Here is a 22,082-nt window from a genome sequence, read left to right on the forward strand (position 1 = left end):
TATATATATATTTTTTTTTTTTTTTTTTTTTTTTTAACCTTTATGTTAGTATCATATCTGTGGCCGAAGAGTGTTTAGGTTCACAGTGTTATGCAATTTATTTCCTATATTACAGTAAAATTCAATATAGGTTTGTATTATTGCTGTAAAGCCTTTTGGTTTACTGAAATGGTTTACAGTTTGTTGATTGTATTTAGTTGTATTTTTAATATTGACTGGATGAAAATTCAAAGATTTTTTTTTTGTAGTTTAACAGAAGTTACTGGGCATACGAGGCATAATGACAACACAGGCTCATTCTGAAAATGTTGCCCTATATACATTTCTGGAGATCACAAAAACTGCAGCCAGAAGTACACATGGCTGCATTTCGTCTTTAAAACGTACGCAACGGGGTGGTATTTACGCTTACCAGCTGACTACTTACCTCCGTATAAACGGCTTTCCCTATAGTGGTACCTTTTCAGAATGTTGCATAATGAGCAATAGAATAATGACGAGGGTATAATAGGGTATAACAACATGATGGTAAAATGTTCACACATTTTAAAAATTATGTTTTTTTGTGCTATTGGTGTTATTATAATCACCTTTTTTAAAGGTCATAACAGTGTACTTTTTGAAGTATATACACATATTTTACTGTATGTTTGATTAATGTTTAGTTTTATAAATTTCAACGTTACTGTTAATTCTACACTAAGTGCATGGGGACACTTTAAGCTTCTTTTTTTCACTCAAATGTCTTTTGCTGCTTGTTCAAACTACTTAATTAAATTGAGTTGAAACAACACAGTTCTTATGTTTTTTGAGGGACAACCTAAATGTTTTATGTATCCACTTAAATTTGTAAAAATGAAGTTAAACGATTTGTGATTTAAACACAAAAGTTAAACAATTTGTATTGGGACAACAAGAGGGAATTGTGTGGAAGCCAGCATTTTTATTGTTTAACTTAATTTTAGCATTTTTTAAAGATTTTATGATTGCAATTTAAGTGGATTGAACATAAAACAATTAATTTGTACCATAAAAAACTTAAGAATTGTGTTGTTTCAACTAATTTTAAATAAGTAGTTTGAACAAGCAGCAAAGATATATTTTTTTTTGAGTGTACAGCGTGTAATCAAGCTCATATTGAAGATAATTCTCTGTGTGGCCTATATTAGAGGGATCGTTTGATGTCATTGTGGAGCAGAGCTCCTGAGAAACTTATTGTTTTCGTTTTCAAAGCTTTCGGATCATGAAGCATAAACTTCATTCCCAGGTCTGCATGGAGTCTCTTAATTCAAACCATTTCAGAGCTCCTATATCTTTCTTTCGGCTGTTCAGTCTCTGGGAGATTTAATGAGGACATTGGAGATCCTGCAGACTGGTGTATTGAGATAGTGGGTGCATGGCAAGAGTGATTTCCGACCTCTGACATGAGCATGCAGCTCGGCTTATTGGGAATCAATTGAGTATGCTGTTGAAAATAATCCCATTGACATTCAGAATGGACTCTTTCATCTTAAACTTACCCAGGGGAAACAGAAAAGTGGTGTTTGTGGAGTGATTTAGACTTGGGGAGATCAGGGGACTGTACGAGGAGAGTCTGTTTAACTGTATTAAAGGATTTTCTAGACATTTCACTGACCTGTTAGATTTCATAAGTTCTAATAAAAAACTATAGGACGTACCTGAAGGCTTTGGTTTATGCTAGGACAATATATCTTACCAGGCTGCATTCACAAAGCGGAAGATCAGAGCTTTTAGAAATGTTTGGAGGATATGCTTATGTTTATTGAAACAGTTTTTTGCACTATTTGTTTCTTTTAAACATACATTAGCGTACACACAAATACAGTTGAACACAGCCTTTCAAATTACATTTGGTAGCATTTATTAACATTGTTGATTTGAAGGCATGAAGTTAAAAATCTCCATACGATCCAACAACAAAAAAATAAAACTGTGCATTAAAAAGTTTTAGAGCAAGTTTTAAAACAGTTTAAAATGATTTGTTCAAAAGAGTTTCAAATTTTCAACATCAAAAGTCGACAGAGCAAAGATAAAACTTCCATAATGCAATTGACTAGTATAAATAAACCATACAATTTTTGCCTTTGAAATTCCGGGAGACCAGGGGCTGGGTTATACCAACACAATCTCACGGCAATTCGTAACTTTTTCATTTAGTGGCTAATTCGTATGAATTTGTACAATCTAATTCGTACATTTTAGTACTATTTGCTCTTTCCCCAATGACGGTTGTGTGTAGGGGTGGGGTTAGGTGCCACGCCTCCTTTTTAATATTTTGCAATTTCATACGACTGAACTCATACAAATTCGTACGAATTAGCCATTAAACTGGCAAAAGGTAAAATACTTACGTTTTCTCGTGAGATCAAGCTGGTTATACAGTTGAGAACTGGTGTGGGGGGGTGTGGTGTTAGTAACTGTACTATGGACTAGGTTTTGGGAGGCTAAAGCGATTGGATACTAAACCAAAGGTGGCGACTGGGGAAGGTGTTAGACTGTACCAAAAACCTGAGGACCGGGTTGGCGGGTGAAATTATAGGAATTTTTTAGGAGAAATCGCAAAACAGGAGGGTAGCGGGAGATGGGTCTGAAATGTGGGAGACTCCCAGCATAACAAGGATTGTTGGCAGATTTGAAACTGTCAGTAAATGGGTATATTTTAACCATTTATTTTACAGCAAAAACAAAACATTTAAAATATTTTGAAGAGACTTCTATAATAAAAAACATTTAGAAAATTGTAAAAGGGTTATAAACCTTATTAAATAGCTAGTTATATTTTATTATCATTTATTATATCCTAAAACAAGCAGTGAAGTAAATAAATAAATGAATTACTTGCTCAAATCAATGTTATGTGGTACAGAAAAATACTGAGTACTTGTTTTTAAACATGAACAAAAAAATCTGTCCACTGTTGATCTCAAAATATCCATTCATTACCTATAGTCAATTCGATTGGTGTAAACGTCATATATGTTTATCAGTGGGATTAAGGCTACAGCGTTTTATAAATATCCAATAATAATGTTCTTATAGTCTCTAATATGTGTATAAACAACATCAGTAATGACGATTGGCCACTAATTACATTAAGACAATTGATTTCAGTGATTCAAACCAATGCAGTTTTATATGCTTGACAGGCCGTATCTGACAAGCTTGGCGTGTTTTCCTGTAAATGTTCTTTTAATTGGTGTTTTGTCAGCATGTGTGCAGTTGGTTCCCTCACTCATCAGTAAACGTAATGCTGATGGCTAGTGAAGTGTAATTGAACACATAAGAATTGGTTTTGATTCAGTGTTATTGTAGATCAGACTTCTGTATGGAGAGAGTTGGATTTCAGTGTAGTCCAAACTGTCAGTTTGTTTATAATTGTGTCTCTCGCCTTTTAGGTTTGATTGACAGGTTAGTTTAAGAGGAGGGGGAGGGTCTTCCCTAAAGTACCCTTCCCATCATCCATCTTTTCTCTGACATTCAGAAAGGAAGAGAGAGTCTGTTTTCCTCAGAGAGTTGTGTGTTAATGGAAACAGCACACAATTTTTGTAGAGTGGTGTAATCCTAAAGATTTTGTTTTTCTGAAATTGTTACTTGCATTGTAAAACACTCTGAATTTGTTGCTTGTTCAAACTACCTAATTGTTTTATGTTCAATCCACTTTAATTTGTAAAAACTAATCAGTTAACTTTATTCCTTTATGTTGTTCCAACACATCATTGAAACATGATGGGTTCCACGCAATCTATCTTTGTTGGGACAACATGAAGAAATTAAGTCAACTTAGTTTTTACAAATTACAAAGTGGATTGAACATAAACAATTAAGTTGTCCTGCAAAAAAAGCTTTTAAGATTGTGTTGTTTCAGCTCATTTGAAATAAACAGTTTGAACAAACAGCAAACATGATATTTGAGTGTGTGTAAATAGATATTTATTTAGTTTTTATATGAATCAGTCGTTTTATGATCTAATATGAATGTGTATATGACTTATTTACATTACTGCTTGTAAAGTAATATTTTTCTGTCTTTTAGTAGATAATTATAAAAGGAGTCAATGGAATTGTTAAAACGCCATTATTTTTATTTCATGCTTTAAGTTTCACAGATTTTATTCAACTTTTTTCACAGAAATAGCAAAACAGATGTCAGCAGATTCTGTCTGGCCCTGTTTTATGGTCAATACCAAACACATTATTTGATGAAAAAGGGATAATTTACATCAAAATGAACATTTCCTCATCCTTTTTAAAGTTTTTATGAATTTCTTTCTTCTGTTCAGCACAAAAGAAAATATTTTGAAAAATGTTGGGGGGAAAAAACTAGGGATTGAAATCATAGTAGGAACAAAAAAGTGGAAGTAAATGGCTGTTTCTTTCCAATGTTCTTCAGAATATCTTATTTTTCTGTTCAACAAGAAAGAAACTCAAACAGTTTTGGAACAAGTGAAGAGCGAGTAAATGATGAAGGAAATTTCTTTTTTTTTATCTCTATAATATAGTCACTGTTACATCCTATGTTCTGAAAGAAGAGTCTAAAGCAGGGGTCACCAATCTCGGTCCTGGAGGGTCGGTGTCCCTGCAGGGTTTAGCTCCAACTTGCCTCAACACACCTGCCTGGGTGTTTCAAGTATACCTAGTAAGAGCTTGATTAGCTTGTTCAGGTGTGTTTGATTAGGGTTGGAGCTAAAACCTGCAGGACACCAGCTCTCCAGGAACAAGTTTGGTGACCCTTGGACTAGAGGCTCTTCATTAGTTTTTTATTTATTTATCCATATTGTGTTTAAAGTGCAGTGTGATTGTAAAAACAGGGTCCATTATGCAGCTTTGTATCAAAGTTAAAAGGATAGTTCACTCAAAATAACAATTCTTTTATTTTTTTTTTGTTTTTGACCCTTAAGTTGTTTAAAACTGGCGGTTCATTCTGCTGTGGCGACCCCGGATTAATAAAGGGACTAAGCTGAAAAGAAAATGAATGAATGAAGTTGTTTAAAACCTGTACAGCTTTCTTCCTTCTGTCTAACACAAAAGAAGATATTTCTAAGAATGTTGGCAATCAAAGAGTTGTTGATCTGCATTGATTTCCCCATACTGTACAACTAATAAATATGTTAATAGAAATTAAAATGTAGAGTTAAAATTTAAACATCAAGATCCCATAATGTAGTTCAAAACCTTTTTGAGAAAAGTGGAAAAACCCTGAGATCCAAAGCTGGTTAACTAACACATGTTTTTCATGATGTTGTACAAAAAAAAAGACAATGGAATTCAATGGGGACTGCAAACTGCTTAGTTGAGCAACATTCTTCAAAATATCTTCTTTTGTTGTCAGCTGAAGAAAGGATGTCTTAGAGGTTTGAGGAAAAAAAAAAGATTTTTAATTTTTAAGTGCAGCATATCTCTTTAATTTCATCACATTTACGTACAAACTGGATATGTAATAATAACAAGAGCAAAAAAATAGTCTGTGAGTTTCCCAAGAGTGTTTTTTATAGAATGGACTGCCTGGGAATATTTAGACAGAATAGCAAAATTATTTTGAGTCATCTTTATGGAGAGAGAGAGAGAGAGAGAGAGAGAGAGAGAGAGAGAGAGAGAGAGAGAATGAAAAGAAAACAGAAGAATAAGAAGGAATTTTATGTTTGAAATGTCTCTTTAGGTTTAAAAAGAGTTTGCATGTTGACTGAAATTCATGAAGTTATTAAGTTATAAAATGGACCTCGTGTTTTCCTGTTAATCTGCATATTGTCAAATAAGTACATTTGAAACCTGACATACAATGCAGGTGTTTGCTATTATATTGATAAAAGACATCGTATCAACCTGGAGTACACTCATACACACATAAACAACTTCATGTCCTAAAAGCTTCCATGTTTTTTGATCATGGAAATCATTTTTAATGCTATTCATTGTTCAAATGCTTTTTAGATTTCTTTTGTTGACCTTTAAAGGCATAGTCCACCCAAAAATGAAAACTATCAGTTTATACAGTCAAACCCAATATTATTCATATCCCCTAAAGAAACTTGGTTGAATAAACATAACGTTTTGCCAGGGGTATTGAATAATTTTGGGCTTGACTCTACATATATCTGTATGAATTTCTTTCTTCTACCGACCATTACGAATATTGAATATTGGAAATTGAATATTGGAAATCAGTTGGAAACCAACTGTTGTTGAATCCATAACATTCTTCAAAATATCTTACTTTATCTCCTACATACTCAACAAATACATAAATACATAATAAAATAAAACAAACCAGAGTACTGCAAATGCTGAAAGCATTATCATTGTTAGGGTGGACTCTGCAATAATCAAATAATCCACCAGTTGTGTTTTGCTGTGATCTCTCAGCACTGACCTTTGATCTGTGACAGTATTCTGTGAGGCCATTGCACACTCTCAGAAATAAAGGTATGCGAGCAGTCTCTGGGATGGTACCTTTTTAGAAGGTACACATTTGTACTTAAAGGGTCCATATTGCTACCTCAAAAGTATATATTAGTACCACCCCAGTGACAGCTTGCGTACCTTTATTTCTGAAAGTGCATTAAGAAGCAAAGAAGAAATTGCATTATACATTTAACAATGGTTCAGTTCTCATCTTCTTTCCTCTTTGTCTCTTTTTACAGCTGGACCCACAGACGGTGCAGTCCAAAAACTGGCACATGGATGTCATAGAAATGAACGGGGTACGGATTTACTTCTCATCAAATATGGTGACGCTGATTGAGTTTTTGCCCTGCATCTGATGTCCTATCTATGACTTTTATTTCCTTTTTAGATTAAAGTAGAGTTTTCGATGAAGTTTACGAGCCGAGACTTGAGCTTGAAGCGGACGCCGTCTAAGAAACAGAGCGGCGTGTTTGGAGTCAAAATCAGCGTGGTGACAAAGTGAGTGACATGTCAAGCCCTAAAGGGCCATTTTAGTCCACTTCATCAAGATTTGTTCTGTGAAAAATCAAAAATCATAATTTTGATGTAAATAAAAAAAACACAGGACATTTACTGTTTATGGTTTCTGTAACCAATAAAGCCACTTATTTGTAAATAGTCTTATATAAATATTTGTATTTCTTATTTGTACAGTTAAAACAGTCAACAGTGCACATATTTCCATATAACCATCTAAATGTATATATGTGTATGTACCTGTACCGTTAACATCAGAATAATTAGCCCTCCTGATTTATACATTTTACTTCTTTTATAATTTTTCCCCAATTTCTGTTTATTGAAAGGATATTTTTTAACACATTTCTAAACGTAAGAGTTTTAATAACTCATCTCTAATAACTGATTTAATTTGTCTTTGACATGATGACACTGAATAATATTTGACTAGATATTTCTCCAGACACTTCTATACAGCTTAAAGTGACATTTAAAGGCTTAACAGTGTTAATTAGGTTAACTAGGCAGGTTAGGGTAGTTAGGCAAGTCGTATAATGATGGTTTGTTCTGTTTAGCCAACCGAAAAACAATATTGCTTAAGGGGGCTAATAATATTGACCTTAAAATGGTGTTAAAAAAATAAAAGTTGCTTTTATTCTGGTTGAAATAAAACAAATAAAACTTTCTCCAGAGGAAAATTTTTTTATCGGAAATACTGTGAAAGTTTCCATTCTCCATTAAATATCACTTGATAAATATGTGAAAAAGGATAAATGTTGCACAATTGTAAGTACTCAGCTCCTGCAAACGACAAGAAAACTTCCTTGTCTGTTTGTGCACAATTGGTGATTAAAGCTCATCCTGATTGTTCTAATAGGCTATTTGTCATCCTCTTTTGACCCTCCTCAATACCATTTCATAACAGACGTGGCAGATTATACTCTTCATAGAAAATGCACATTGATTTGATTGGCTAACACTTTTGAATATTTCAAAAGAACAGCTTTGCGTGGAGTTTAGCCACACTATTATAAACTGACACATCCCACAACTTGTTGTTTTGGCAAACAGGTTTTAGTATTAGCTGTTCGACTTATGAGAAAGCTTTGAGTTCTGAATCTTACAGGATGTGTTTATGACCTCTATGTCAAAAGAGCAGGGCAGATTTAGATTTCTCAGTTCATGACCCAGTTCAGTTCTAGTAAACCTTGCAATGTTTAATTGCTTAAAAATAACTTTTAGTTTGCTTAAACCCTGAGCTACAAGCTGATTTTTATAATATTTGACTCCATTTTTGAGTGTAAAAATTCAATCAACTACTGATTTAGTATTTGATGTTATTGTTGTTGTTGTTGTTATTGTTGTTGTTGAATTTTAGTATTAACAATATGTATGAACCCTAAACTAATTTCAAATGTATTTTGTATTTGCCATGACCGTACATAATACTATACAGCCTAATGTGCAGTTTAAAGTGTTAATTAGGTTAAGTTAGGTTAATTAGGCAAATGATCGCACAACAATGGTTTGTTCTATAGCCAATCGAGAAAATCTTAAGGCGGCTAATATTGTTGACCTTAGCAGTTTTAAAGAAAATATTCCAGTGAAATACGACTTTCTTCATGATAAAACTATAAAAGTAAATACTGTGAAAAATGTTCTTGCTTTATTAAACATCACTTTTCAAAAATATTTGAAAAGCACTTAATATTTGACAGTAGATGGATCAGCTGTATATTGATCTTGTGTGTTGTTCCTTAGACGCGAGCGCTCCAAGGTGCCTTATATTGTGCGGCAGTGCATAGAGGAGGTGGAGAAGAGAGGGATTGATGAAGTGGGCATTTACAGGATCTCTGGAGTGGCCACAGACATCCAGGCCCTCAAAGCTGCGTTTGACGCCAGTAAGAGACTCTTATCCTATCACACACACACACACACACACACACACACACACACACACACACACACACACACACACACACACATCCTAGAAGTAAACAACTACAACATGTACAGTTGAATTAAAAAAATAAGCTCCCCTGTATATTTTTCCCCCAATTTCTGTTAAACAGAGAGAAGATTTTCTTTCAACACATTTCTCAACATAATAGTTTTAATAATGTATTTCTAAAAACGGATTTATTTTATCTTTGCTATGATGACAGCACGTAATATTTGACTAGACATTTTTCAAGATACTACTGTAGCATTCAGCTTAAAGTGACATTTAAAGGCTTAACTACAGTAGGTTAATTAAGCTAATTAGGGTATCAGGGTACAGTAGATTGCTTTGTAGACAATTGAAAAAAAATGCTTCAAGGGGATAATAATATTGACCTTATAAAGGTTTTTTAATTAAAAACTCCTTTTATTGTAGCCAAAATAAAACAACTAAGACCTTCTCCAGAAGAAAAAAATATTATCAGACATACTGTGAAAATGTCCTTGCTCTGTTAAACATCATGTGTAAAATATTTGAAAAAAAAAAAAAAAAATCACAGCAGGGCTAATAATTCTGACTTTAACTGTGTATATACTGTATATGCGGTGAAGGTAATTTCGGGGTCTTCATCAAATTACATTTCAAACATCATTTCTATACAGTGTTCAACATTTCAGACAACTTTTGATTAAATGGCATCATCATTCAGCTTAAATGATGAATGAAACAGCATTAATAATCTGACCTGTACTTATTGAAATAAATAAAAGAACAAGCGATTATGCTATAACGACATTATATCTTACATGATTGAAAACTTGACAAATAGGAAAAACCTAGTAGTCTGGAGGACTATTAAAGTTTTGAAATGAAAATACATTTCAGTGGTATTTTGGGTATTTTAATAAGTCATCAAATCATTTTTCATCTAGGTATGCCTGAAAAGATTCTTTATAAAATAATGTACACTGAAATAATGGTAAAAATGTGTGATAGTCTTGATTTTTTTTTTTATTTACTTGTTGCTCAGAAACAATTTAATTCAATGAAACTATTTATATTGTATGGGGAAAATGTTTTAATTCATGGGCAGCAATTTACATGAGTATTGTGTAAAAATTTTTAAAATCCCCTCCACATGACTCAGATTTATTGTCAATTCTGCCCACATACAGAGAATTGAAATTACGCTACCCTCAAACCCTGGGTGTATACAAATAATAAAAACACTACAAGAGGAATGTAAAATGCAATAAATACAAATATTTTTTGTAAAAATTAAGAGGAAAAAAACATACACTTGAAGTGAAATGATTAGCCCTCCTATGAGTTTTTTTACTTTTTAAAAATTTTCAGAGCAAAGAATTTTTCACAGTATTTCCTATAATATTTTTTCTTCTGGAGAAAGTCTTACTTGTTTTATTTTGGCTACACCATTTAAGGTCAATATTATTAGTCCCTTTAAGCTATATGTTTTTTTTTAATTGTCTAAAGAACAAACCATCGTTATACAATAACTTACCTAATTACCCTAACCTGCCTTGTTAACCTAATTGACCTAAGCCTTTACATGGAAATTTAAGCTGAATACTAATATCTTGAAAAACATTTAGTAAAAGATAAAGGAAATCAGTTATTAGAAATGAGTTATTAGAAACTATTATGTTTAGAAATGTGTTGTGAAAAATCTCTCCGTTAAACAGAAATTGGGGGAAAAATATACAGGAAGGCTAATAATTCTGACTTCAACTGTGCGTAATACATCTTTTATTTTGCTTTGACTTTCTCCTGATGATTTCCCATCAATCTGTCTGTGTGGTTATGTGAGGTCACAGTGTGTTTGAGTCTAAAAGCAGCAGCAGTGTTGTGGGAAAGGCCATGCAGAGGTCCGACCCCCTCCAGCTGTCACACACACACACACACACACACACAAACGCTGCAGGGACTATCCAGAGCTCTACCTTTAGCTCACATACAATACAAGTGTTATTCACTGTTATTCATTGATTTTTCTTCGGCTTAATCCCTTATTTATCAGGGGTCGCTACTGCAGAATGAACCGCCAACTAAGTTTTACACGGTGAATGCCCTTTCAGCTGCAACCCAGTACTGGGAAACACCCAATCACTCTCATATTCACACATGCACTCACATACTATGGCTAATTTTGTTTACCCAATTCACCTGTAGCACATGTCTTTGGACTGTGGGGGAAACTGGAGCACCCTGAGGAAACCCACACCAACACGGGGAGAACATACTGACTTCACACAGAAATGCTAACTTGCTGTGAGGCGAAAGTGCTAACCACTGCGCCACCTTCATAACGTCATATGTTAATCATAAGTATTATTGGCAGCATTTATGTTCTGATATCATATACTCTTTCTCTCTCAGATACCAAAGATATCCTGATGATGTTGAGTGATATGGACATTAATGCCATAGCAGGGACGCTGAAACTGTATTTCAGGGAACTGCCAGAACCTCTTCTCACGGATCGGCTGTACCCGGCCTTCATGGAGGGCATTTGTATGACTTTTTCCACCTTTCTTCTATTTTATATTTGAACAAGGTTCTATATCATAACCCTGCTGTTTTTAACCACAGCTTTATCAGATCCTGCAGCAAAAGAAAACTGCATGATGCATCTGCTGCGCTCGCTGCCAGACCCAAACCTCATCACATTCCTCACCCTGCTGGAACACCTCAAGAGGTAACATATTATACTGGATATAGTTTAGTTATTATTTATTTCTTACACACACTTTGTTTGTTATCAGCCAGAGAGCCACAGCATCAGATAGAATCATTAGACATCAACTGCTCCAATGTAGCAGCAGAACACAATTTGCTCACATTTTCTTTCTCTCTGAATAAAGTAATACAAGTACATATTCTTGCTTTAAGGAAAATAATAACAATAAATACATAAATGAAAAATTAGGCCAAACAATAATACTGTAACTCTGGGGAGTGACACAAGCAACTGAGGTAAGGATCCAAATGCAGGTTTAATCAGTGGTCAGGCAAGCAATGGTCAACACAGGTGCAAAGTATATGGAGACAGTCCAGAATCGTAATCAGTAACAGGTGAGAGGTCAGAAGGCAGGCGTCAAACTAAGACAAACGAGCTAACAAGGCTCGTCAAAACACGGGAAAACAAGACTAGGAAACGCGTTGTACTGTTACTTTACAGTTAACAAGACTCAGCAATGAGGGTTTCAAAGTGAGCTGTATATATGTGTGTGTAATCAGTACATGAGCAGCATCACCTGTGTGTATGCAATCAGTGCAGTGTGGAGCATGACTGGTTATGTAGTCCATTTATAAGCAGATTTGTAGTTCCTGTGGATGTGAGTGTTTACCAGCGACATCTGGTGGTTAGATCTCGCTGGTGATCATACAAATACAGAAAATATATAAATACAAATATGCAAAGAGTGCAGCAGTAGAAAATAAATTCATAAAAAAAATTCATAGTAATAATAACAAATGTTTAAAAAAATAAATAAATAAACACTCTTCGTTCATAACTAAGCCAGGGGCAGGGGAAATAGGTCAGCTATGTACTTGCATACATATACACATACATGTACACATTTATTTATTAATTATTTTTAAAGTGTAAGAGAACGGGTTGCCAGATAGTGTCAAATGTTTCAGTATTACCACAAACTGTAGATCTAATCTTTTTACAAACACTTTTTATTACAATGTATTATTGTAATAAAAATTGTTACTGTTCTAAAGCCATGTTATGTTATTATAGGCTCTCTTTTAAAGCTCTCAGAAAATTTACATTGGTAAAAAATGTATATTAACTTATGTTTTAAGATTTACAAGTGTTATATATAAGTAAAAATAATAAGTACATAGCAGTGCAAAACAGCATAGTATATACAAATCTGATTAAACAGATAGTATTAATATTACTCATAATAACTGACGTACTATTTTTCAGAAAAAATAAATGCTCAAATATTGTTTAAACACGCTGGACATACTTTTTTTCCCTTTTATTATAATTGTAAAGCTTGCATTCAGTACATTGTTTATAACAGATACAGCATATCTTTTTAACACGTCACACTCACTGCAGGCGCTCACTGAGGACACCTGCAGGACAGCTGCTGTTTAAAGCGTTGTGATGCTACTGTTAGCTTTTCCTCTGGTTTCAGGGTGGCAGAGAAGGAGCCGATCAACAAGATGTCTCTGCACAATCTGGCCACAGTGTTTGGTCCGACTCTCCTGAGGCCGTCAGAATCCGAGAGCAGTAAAGCCCAAATCACACTGGCCTCCGACATCTGGTCTCATGATGTCATGGCACAGGTCAGTTCTCCAGCACCTGGCTTTTAGTGCATTAATACTATCCGGACACCGTGCTGAAGTGTTGCCTAAGACAGAGGTTCTCAAAGTGGGGGTCGGGACCCCCCGAGGGGTCGCGGGACAATGAAGGGGGGTCGCCTGGTGATTTTCAAAAATCAATTAAATTTTATTAAACCTTAAGACTTACTGTATTTTATCAATAACCTACTGAAGAGAAAAAAAATAGTCGTTTATAGTTATTATAAACTATATAGTTACTATAGTAGCTTATAGTTAATAGTTCTATTGGATTGCGACTTAATTACATTATAATTAATTAATGTAATGTATAATTAAGTAATTACATTATACTAAAGACACAGCAATACTGTCAGATGCAGCAGATTGATTTTGTAACATCAGGTTAAACTTTCTAGCCCCTTTACAGCACTGACATACATAAAAAAACAAAGAATAGACTTAGGTCTATTGGTGTGTGTGTGTGTGTGTGTGTGCATCATTGCATACAAGGTTTCTGTATTTTTAACCACCACCTCAGAGAATATTGGGGGTCACGAGTCACTGGCATTGTCTTTTTGGGGGTCGCGGGCTGAAAAGTTTGGGAACCCCTGGCCTAGGACACCCTATGATGTTCACGTTTTTCCATATCGGGTCTTACAAAATAAATAGCAGATGTAAAATAAACAACAACACATAGACCAGTGGTTCTCAAACTTTTTTCATCAAGTACCACCTCAGAAAAAAAATAGTCTCTCCAAGTACCACCAAAATGAGCAGTACTGAAATACAGTAAAGTAGTAGGCCCAGTAAAGCAGCTACAACTCTGCACAGTTAAAATAACGTGGCAGATTACCTAAGAAATATAGGCTATATGTCATATATGGCATATTATATACATCATTTTTAATAAATTTTGAAATATGCAGCACGTACATGACATATTTAATTCATCCGTGTACCACTAGGAGAAAGCCTGCGTACCACTAGTGGTACACGTACCACAGTTTGAGAACCACTGACATAGACCATTTCAATGTGGCAATGTCATTGGCCCATGAACATTTCCTACTTGTTATCAAACTATTTCACAGCTGTAACAAGAGATAATTCAATCATAGCTTAATGTTAAAACAGCTATCACAGCATTATTTATCAATATGTGGCTCTTTTTGGATTCTCTAAAGCTCTAGAAATTACAAATGTGAAACAGGAAATTTGTTGGAACCATTGTTTTTGTTTACATTCCTCAAAAGGGTCTATAGCGTTAACAAAAAGCTGAAGATCATCAGCTGAAGTTTTAGCAGTTGGTCTGGTGCTTCAGGTATGAACACTTGACAGCTAAATATGGGTCCTGCAATTCCTGACAGATTCCAGACTTTCCACAACAGAATAGCTGAAAAAGAAAACAACAAAAACAAGGTATCCAAGCAAAGTCCAGAGCAGAGACTTGATCAAATAAGATGAACCTAACAGATAAATAAATACTAATATATGTATTATTATACAGTTGTTATACTGACATATAGTAAGTAAATTCTAATATTAACAATAAGTTAATTCTCAAAGCTTTCTTTCTCAGTGTTTATAATATTAATAACCTATTGCATTTGTTGTGGTTACCTTATAAATAATAAAATATTTAGCTTGTTTCTTCTTTTCTAGTGAGAAAAAAGTAACAGAATCAGTTTATTCAGAATAGGCTCGCAGCGCCATCTAGCGGTGAATGTTTGATTAAGGCTGGCATTATGCTCGATGATGGGAATGTTCAGGGTTCCCACAGGTCATCTGGAAGTAACATCATGGAATTTTTAAATGGTCTATTCCAGACATTGAAAGTCAGGGAGGGTTATATTTCCAATATTGAAGTCATTTAATAAAAGGGTTTTTGTTTGTTGTTTTATTTGTAACTTTTGATTTATTATAATCAAGTATTTTTGGGGGTTTTTTTGTTCTTGGTTTATTGCATTGTTCGACATATTTTGCCTATTGCTATGTGTGGTCCATTTTTTCACTGCCATTTTATTCCTTTCCCGCTGCTCAACCAGCAATCCCTTCAATCCCCAGGCTTCTGCTAAAATACTCCATTATTTTGTGTCTGCTCAGTGCTCAATACAGCTGCTGAATGCTTTTGATCTTCATTAATCGCCTTATTGTGTAATGTGGAAGTAAGCGACTCTTCTGCATTTGTAGATTTCTGATTCATTTGTAAATTGTAAATGTGTAAATGATTAGGCATAACAAAAGCTCAAAAATACCCGTGCTTAAAACCAGCATGTTTATGACAGTACAATATAATTAAAATAATGTGATGAGGCAAGGCAAGTTTATTTAAATAGCACATTTCTATATATAGAAATATATATATACTATGGTAATTCATAGTGCTTTATGAAAGCAAGATTAAAAGAAACATTAAAAAAAAAAGATTAAAAATGGGTCATCAAGCAGCGCAAGTTGTTTTGTCTGGCTAAAAATGAATGGAAGTGAATGATACCGGAAGTCTTAACACATTTAAGCTACAATAGTTGTTTTCGTCCACCTATTTATATACGCATTTTGGATTAAATGATTAAAGGGGACCTATGATACATAAATCAGGTTTATAATGGGTTTAAACATAGTTATGTGGCAACAATCTGTGAATAAAATCAACTTCTTATAATAGAAATGTGTATATTTTATTATTTTATAATCCCACTTGATAAAAACAGTTTGCAAAAACACTTTGATTGACATTCTGCCTTGGTACGTGTCATCAGAGGGGGAATGCCCCGCCCATTAGTGACCATCTCTCCCTGATTAGCATAGAGCGTTAGCAGGGTTCAACGCTAAGGATTTTTTCTACTGGCCCAATCGGACCAGTGGTTAAGATTTTTACTTGCCCTGCCAATATTTTCACTGGCCCCACCAAAAAAAAGTACATTTCATAGCCACAAATAAAAAAAATGTGCCACAATGTTTGTAAATATAGAATTTAAATATTTCAACATTTTTAATAAATGTGTAATGAGCAAAATTCAAAGTGTTTTGAAACAAAACATGGCTAAAGACCTGCCAAACTGATGGCAAACTGTACAAAAGATCACTTTTTTTTTTGTTTTTTTTGTGGTGTACCCTCGTATATGTCTGCTTCCAAGATGTTAGAAACAAATGTTTTCCTTTAGCATCATCATTTGATGTCATCGCCATGTTGCTGTCTCTTCACTGTACTATTAATGTGCTCACAACATCCAATCAGATAAGAAGAACCAAGAAGGTAGCATTTGAAGGCTTGAAAATACGAACTGTTTCTCAATTCTAAAACTTTATGTGCACGCAATTGAGAAATAGTCACAGGCAAATTAAACTTTAGTAACAAGGAAGCAGTGGCCCGATCGGGCAAGTAACTATCCTGTCTACTGTCCCGAGCATCTCACATGCTGGCCCCGGGCCATCGGGCAGTCCTTATTGTTGAGCCCTGGCGTTAGTCTTGTTTTTGAATCTGCCACTATGCTGACACAATTGCTGTTTCTCAATACCAAGTATGCACGGGTATTTCTTCAAATAAAATGGCTGCGTACTTTATAATGTCATTTACCTCACCATGAATTCATCGGTTTCACTATACAATAACAATAAAATTATTTAATTAAATAAAGCACAGCCTTATAGTTATTCATTCATTCATTCATTCATTCATTCATTCATTCATTCATTTTCTTTTCAGCTTAGTCCCTTTATTAATCTGTGATTGCCACAGCAAAATGAACCGCCAACTTATCCAGCACATATTTTACACAGCGGATGCCCTTCCAGCTGCAACCCATCACTGGAAAACATCCATACACACTTATTAACACACATACATGCTATGCTCAATTTTTAGCATACCCAATTCACCTATAGCGCATGTCTTTGGACTTGTGGGGGAAACCGGAGCACCCGGAGGAAACCCACGCGAACATGTGGAAAACATGCAAATTAATAAAGGGGCTAAGCCGCAACAAAAAATGAATGAATGGATGAATGAATGTCAGCGACTGTTGATGACGTTTCACGAGGACACAAGAACGCAAGTACAGACGAGAACACATACTGAGAAACAGCCAGTCATTTTAGCTCCGCCCTCTTTAAAAAAAACAACAATCTCATTTGAATTTAAAGCGACAGTCACCAAAATGGCACAATTACGATCAAAGCCTTAAAGCTGCAGTTTATAACAGTTTTAAAACTTTATTTAAAACAATATTTGCAGTTTTAAAACATTACTTATGGGCTATTTTGAGCTGAAACTTACACACACACACACATTTCAATCTTTGAATGGAAACATAGCTAACCGCTGCACCACTCATACATGACAGTCAATGTGAATAGGTTATTCAGTGATTGTCAGGGGGTTAGAGTGGGATGTCTTTCATTAAGTTCTTCTCTCTGTCTGTCTGTCTGTCTCCACAGGTTCAGGTATTGCTGTATTACCTGCAGCATCCGCCCATATCCTTCGCTGAGCTGAAGAAGAACACACTCTACTTCTCCACTGACGTCTAACACACACACACGCCACGCCATCCGGTTCTTCGGTACACAAGCAACGCCATCAGCAAGAGACTGTGTTCATGTGCAGCCTGGAGAAGAGCTGCGGCGAGAGGAGGACCACCTGAGAGAGCCCACCATTCACTGTCAACACAAGCAAATCACACTTATCACACCGCTGTCCTGCCAACCACAAACACCACCCCATTACCGTCCCGTCTGAAGGTTTGTATGATGGGATGTTGGCTCATCAGAGACACAGATGCATGCTGGGATGTCTGTGGACTCCTCTGAAGCCCAGCTCAGTGATCCCGGAGCTGGAATACTACGGTAAATTTCTCCTCTTCCCCAAGAGACATTCCGGTAAACATCAGCATTGACATGTTTATACATATGATTTGTTTTGTTAGTGTCAGAAGCTTTTGTGCATGTGATATGAGCGTGTGTGTGTGTGTGTGTGTGTGTGTGTGTGTGTGTGTGTGTGTGTGTGTGTGTGTGTGTGTGTGCGTGTGTGTGTGTGTGTGTGTGTGTGTGTGTGTGTGTGTGTGTGTGTGTGTGTGTGTGTGTGTGTGTGTGTGTGTGTGTGTGTGAGTGAGTGAGAGAGAGGGAAAGGAAGAGCAAATGCGTTTGTTCAGAATTAAATCTCATGCTGTGAGTGTTTCCTTCTAAGCAAATCTTTTCCCAGACCTTTTCTCATCTAAGTACATCCAGGCCAAAAGAATTGCCCTATTTATTATGAATATATACTGTTAATTGTGCCTGTACAGTTCAGTACACATGGAGACTGGGGGGGAATTGGCTCATTTTACAACTTTCCTACAGTAAAACAGTTGATATTTACCATTTTTAAATCAATTCAGATTAATTATTCAGATGATTACTGGGTCACTTTTAGTTTAGCTTAGCAAAAATCATTGAATTTGATTAGACCATTAGCACCTCTCTCAGAAAAGGCCTAGAAAATAGCAACTTTTTAGTGTCGTTTGGTCTTAGTACACAAATAAACTACAGAAGAGTGAAGCTTTAAATAAGAAAAATATCAGAACTCTTCTTGAAATATTTAAGCGAGAAGCTAATGGTCTAATGCGATTCAATGATCTATGCTAAGCTAAAAGTCCTCTCACCAGTCCCAGAGATTGACTGAATAGATTAAAGCAAGGTAAAACTGAACTGTTTCACTTTAGGAGAGTTGTAAAATGAGCCTATTTCCAAAATAAGAAGTGGATTGTTGGTTTAAATCAGCCAGCTTTTTGGGACGAGTCACGGTATGCAACATAGTGAGATTGTACTTGGGGAAAAATGCTAAATTTGATGTCTTGATTCTGGGGGGAAATCGTCTCCTGATGTGTCTGACGATACTTCAGTGTGTTCTGTAGGAAGAGTTGTGTTATGGCCTTTTTTCTGCATGTTCAGCTTGTCAGAGGAAAAACGGACATGATTACACAACGGTTTATTTTCTTCTGTGTATTTTGATTTTATTTAATTGTTATTATTATTATTTTTTACTCCACTGCTGAAGAGCGCTGGCAGAGCGGAGGAAAAACTCAAGGTTTCTGCTATAAAGCCAGTGATGTGTACTTCATAAGCACTGTTAGATTGCGAACTATTTGATATTTTAATATAAGGTTGAAAGGAAATGAAAAACTGGTGTATTTGATTTCTGTTGGAAAGATATTGAGGATACTGTATTAACAAGGGTAAATGTTGATGTGACCTTTTTTCTCCGTTTTTAGTAAAAGAAATAAAAATGTACCTTGAACACTGGATGTTTCTGCTTTATTTATTGAGTCTTCACATTGATCCCGTGGGCCAGCCTGATCACCTGCCGGTTACCTACCCACACCTGCAGTTCTCCACGATGGACGTCCAGTGTTCTCCAGCCTCCAGCACCTAGATTGCAGTTCCGTACAAGAAGTTTGGCCAGAGGAGAAATGGTCATACCCAACTGAGCCATGCTTCTCAAAAAGTTTTTATTTCCTTCACTTTCGTCAATTGGTGAAGTTTGTTTCTCACCACTGGCTTGCTCGGTCTGGGACTTGTATAGATGTGCATCGATGGATTCGCTCTTCAGTGTTTGGACGTTCAGCAGTGAAAATTAGACCACACTGAACTGAACTGAACTTCGCCTCTGAAAACTGGACTGACAGTTTCAGTTTACTATAATCTTCTGTGTTAAGCTGGGTCATCGGTCCTTTGGGAACAAACGAATTGCTGAACGGTCCATATAGAAGTCGCTGGGATAATTAAGTAAAGATAAATGCATATTATAAGACAATGAAAGTGTTTTTTGACCTTGCACATATATCAGCATGTTGTTGGAGACCCCTAAAACCTAAAAATGATCTTTTTAATGCAAAAAGGGGGTTCTTTAATCTGTAAAGGGCACCTATTGTACCCCTTTTTAGGATTTAAGGTAAGTCTTTTGTGTCTCCAGAATGTGTCTGTTAAGTTTCAGCTCAAAACACCCATCAGATTATTTGTGATTCCTTTTAGAATTTTATACCTTTTTAGACACACCTGGTCCAGATCCCCCATGATTGCTGAAGCTGTGAATCCTGCATTTGGATCTTGTCCAGCGTCTTCTTCACATGACAGAAGAATCAGCCACAACATGGATCCAGTAGATCAGCTGTGTCCGCTAAGACAAGGATCAAGCACCCTTGAGGACTATATCTGTAAGTTTTTGGACATTTCAAATGAATCTGACCTCTCAGACTGTATACTTAGAGATTTGTTTGTATCATGGACTAAATGAGCCATTTAAATCATGGGGGATCTGGACCAGGTGTGTAAGTGAAGTGCATGATGGCCTTTGTAGTTCATCAGTGATTCTGCAAAGGCTGGATCGCTGGTGACCGTGACAAGAATCATCACCAACATGACTCCAGACACAAAATTCAGCACTTTTAAAACAGACAATTGAGCAGATAAACACAACAAGCAGAATTTTTTTTTTTTTATTAAGCATTTCAAACATTTACATATGTACAATCTTTTAGCAAAGGTTCCTCTGCTCTGTACACTTTCTTCTTCAAACTTCATCTCCTCTTCTTCCTCTTCTTCATGCAGGTTTCCACCTCCTCCTTTATCTCGTCCTCTTTTGTGTCAATTTTCCTTTTCCTCCTCCACTTCTTCGTTTCCTCCTTCTCAGCCTCCTTTTTCACCTCAGTGTCCATTTTCTGTATCCCTCCCCTCCTCCTCCTCCTCTTCTTTATCATCATCTCCTTTTCCTCCTCCACCTTCCACTTCTCGTTTGCCTCCACCGTCCACTTGTCATACTCCTCCCACTTCATCCTCTCATCCGCCACCTCCCACTCCATCTCCTCCACCTCCATCTCTTCTCCCTCCTCCACCTTCCACTTCTCATTCTCCTCCACCGTCCACTTGTCATAGTCCTCCCACTCCATCCTCTCATCCTCCACCTCCCACTCCATCTCCTCCACCTCCATCTCCTCTTCCCCTTTCTTCATGATTTTTTTCATCAGCATCAGAAAATTGGAGAGAATAATCTATAAGCCACTTCACAACTTCAACAAACCCACATAGAACTTCTCAGTTTTGCAGGCTTAATGTACCGTTTGGAACTACGATTAGAACACATTCTACGCATCATAGCTCATGTCACAGCATGTTTTCTTTTAAATAAATGTCTGAGGATCCATGCAAATGGCATAAAAACTAATACAATTCACATTAATGATCCATTTAAAACAGCTTTTGTCTCTTAGATTAGTTATAGAGCTAGGATAAACGCTGTTTTAAATTGATTATTAATTTGAAATTGATATAACTGTAAACAAAGAAGCACAACAAATGAAATAAACACAAACTCATTTATTAAACATCATTTATTATAGATTAATCTGAAGTATTCTGCTTTGATCTGATCCACCCAGCAAGACAAACCCTGTAAAAAGTGATTAGTTACTTAAAGCGAGTAAAATAATTGCCCTAAAAGCAACAAGTTGACTTCACAAAGATAATGTAAGTAAACCCATTGTGACTTGGAACTGTTAAGTTGACTTAATTTTTATAAATATGCAAATTTTACTTTCAACTAATCCCTTTTTACAGTGTCACACTATTGCAGCATGTCTGTTTTAAATTTTAATTATCACTGTAATTATTACAATATGACATTTTTGGTGCTTTATTAAGTCTACAAAATCTACAATTATTGCCTGTGTGGAATATAAAAGACACATCTCCACACTGTGCAGTCTGGAAGAGCAGATTTATTCTACTGGATGTCATTTTTCTAGATAAAGAAAAGCTGATATTTTTTTAAGGTGTATTGAAAAAGGTGATTAGTTTATCCAAAAAAAGAAGTACAATTTGCATATTTATAAAAATTAAGTCAACATAACAGTTCCAAGTT

The 22,082-nt window shown here is 35.6% G+C and overlaps 1 protein-coding gene across 10 annotated transcripts in view; it reads left to right on the forward strand.

Moving 5' to 3' along the window:
- Positions 1-22,082, forward strand: part of abr (ABR activator of RhoGEF and GTPase) — a 338,299-nt gene that overhangs the window by 299,994 nt on the left and 16,223 nt on the right. For 5 of the 10 annotated variants that reach the window (XM_087252473.1, XM_087252475.1, XM_087252476.1 and 2 more), the window contains 7 exons: positions 6,660-6,719; positions 6,812-6,921; positions 8,683-8,822; positions 11,261-11,395; positions 11,474-11,579; positions 13,045-13,195; positions 17,630-19,463. In XM_087252473.1, the coding sequence (XP_087108599.1) occupies positions 6,660-6,719; positions 6,812-6,921; positions 8,683-8,822; positions 11,261-11,395; positions 11,474-11,579; positions 13,045-13,195; positions 17,630-17,719 (792 nt within the window). In that variant the 3' untranslated portion in view covers positions 17,720-19,463. 10 annotated transcript variants of the gene reach the window in all.

The sequence above is a fragment of the Danio rerio genome, chromosome 5 (genome assembly GCF_052040795.2).
Source record: "Danio rerio strain M-AB ecotype USA chromosome 5, GRCz13ab, whole genome shotgun sequence".
Taxonomy (NCBI): Eukaryota; Metazoa; Chordata; class Actinopteri; order Cypriniformes; family Danionidae; genus Danio; species Danio rerio.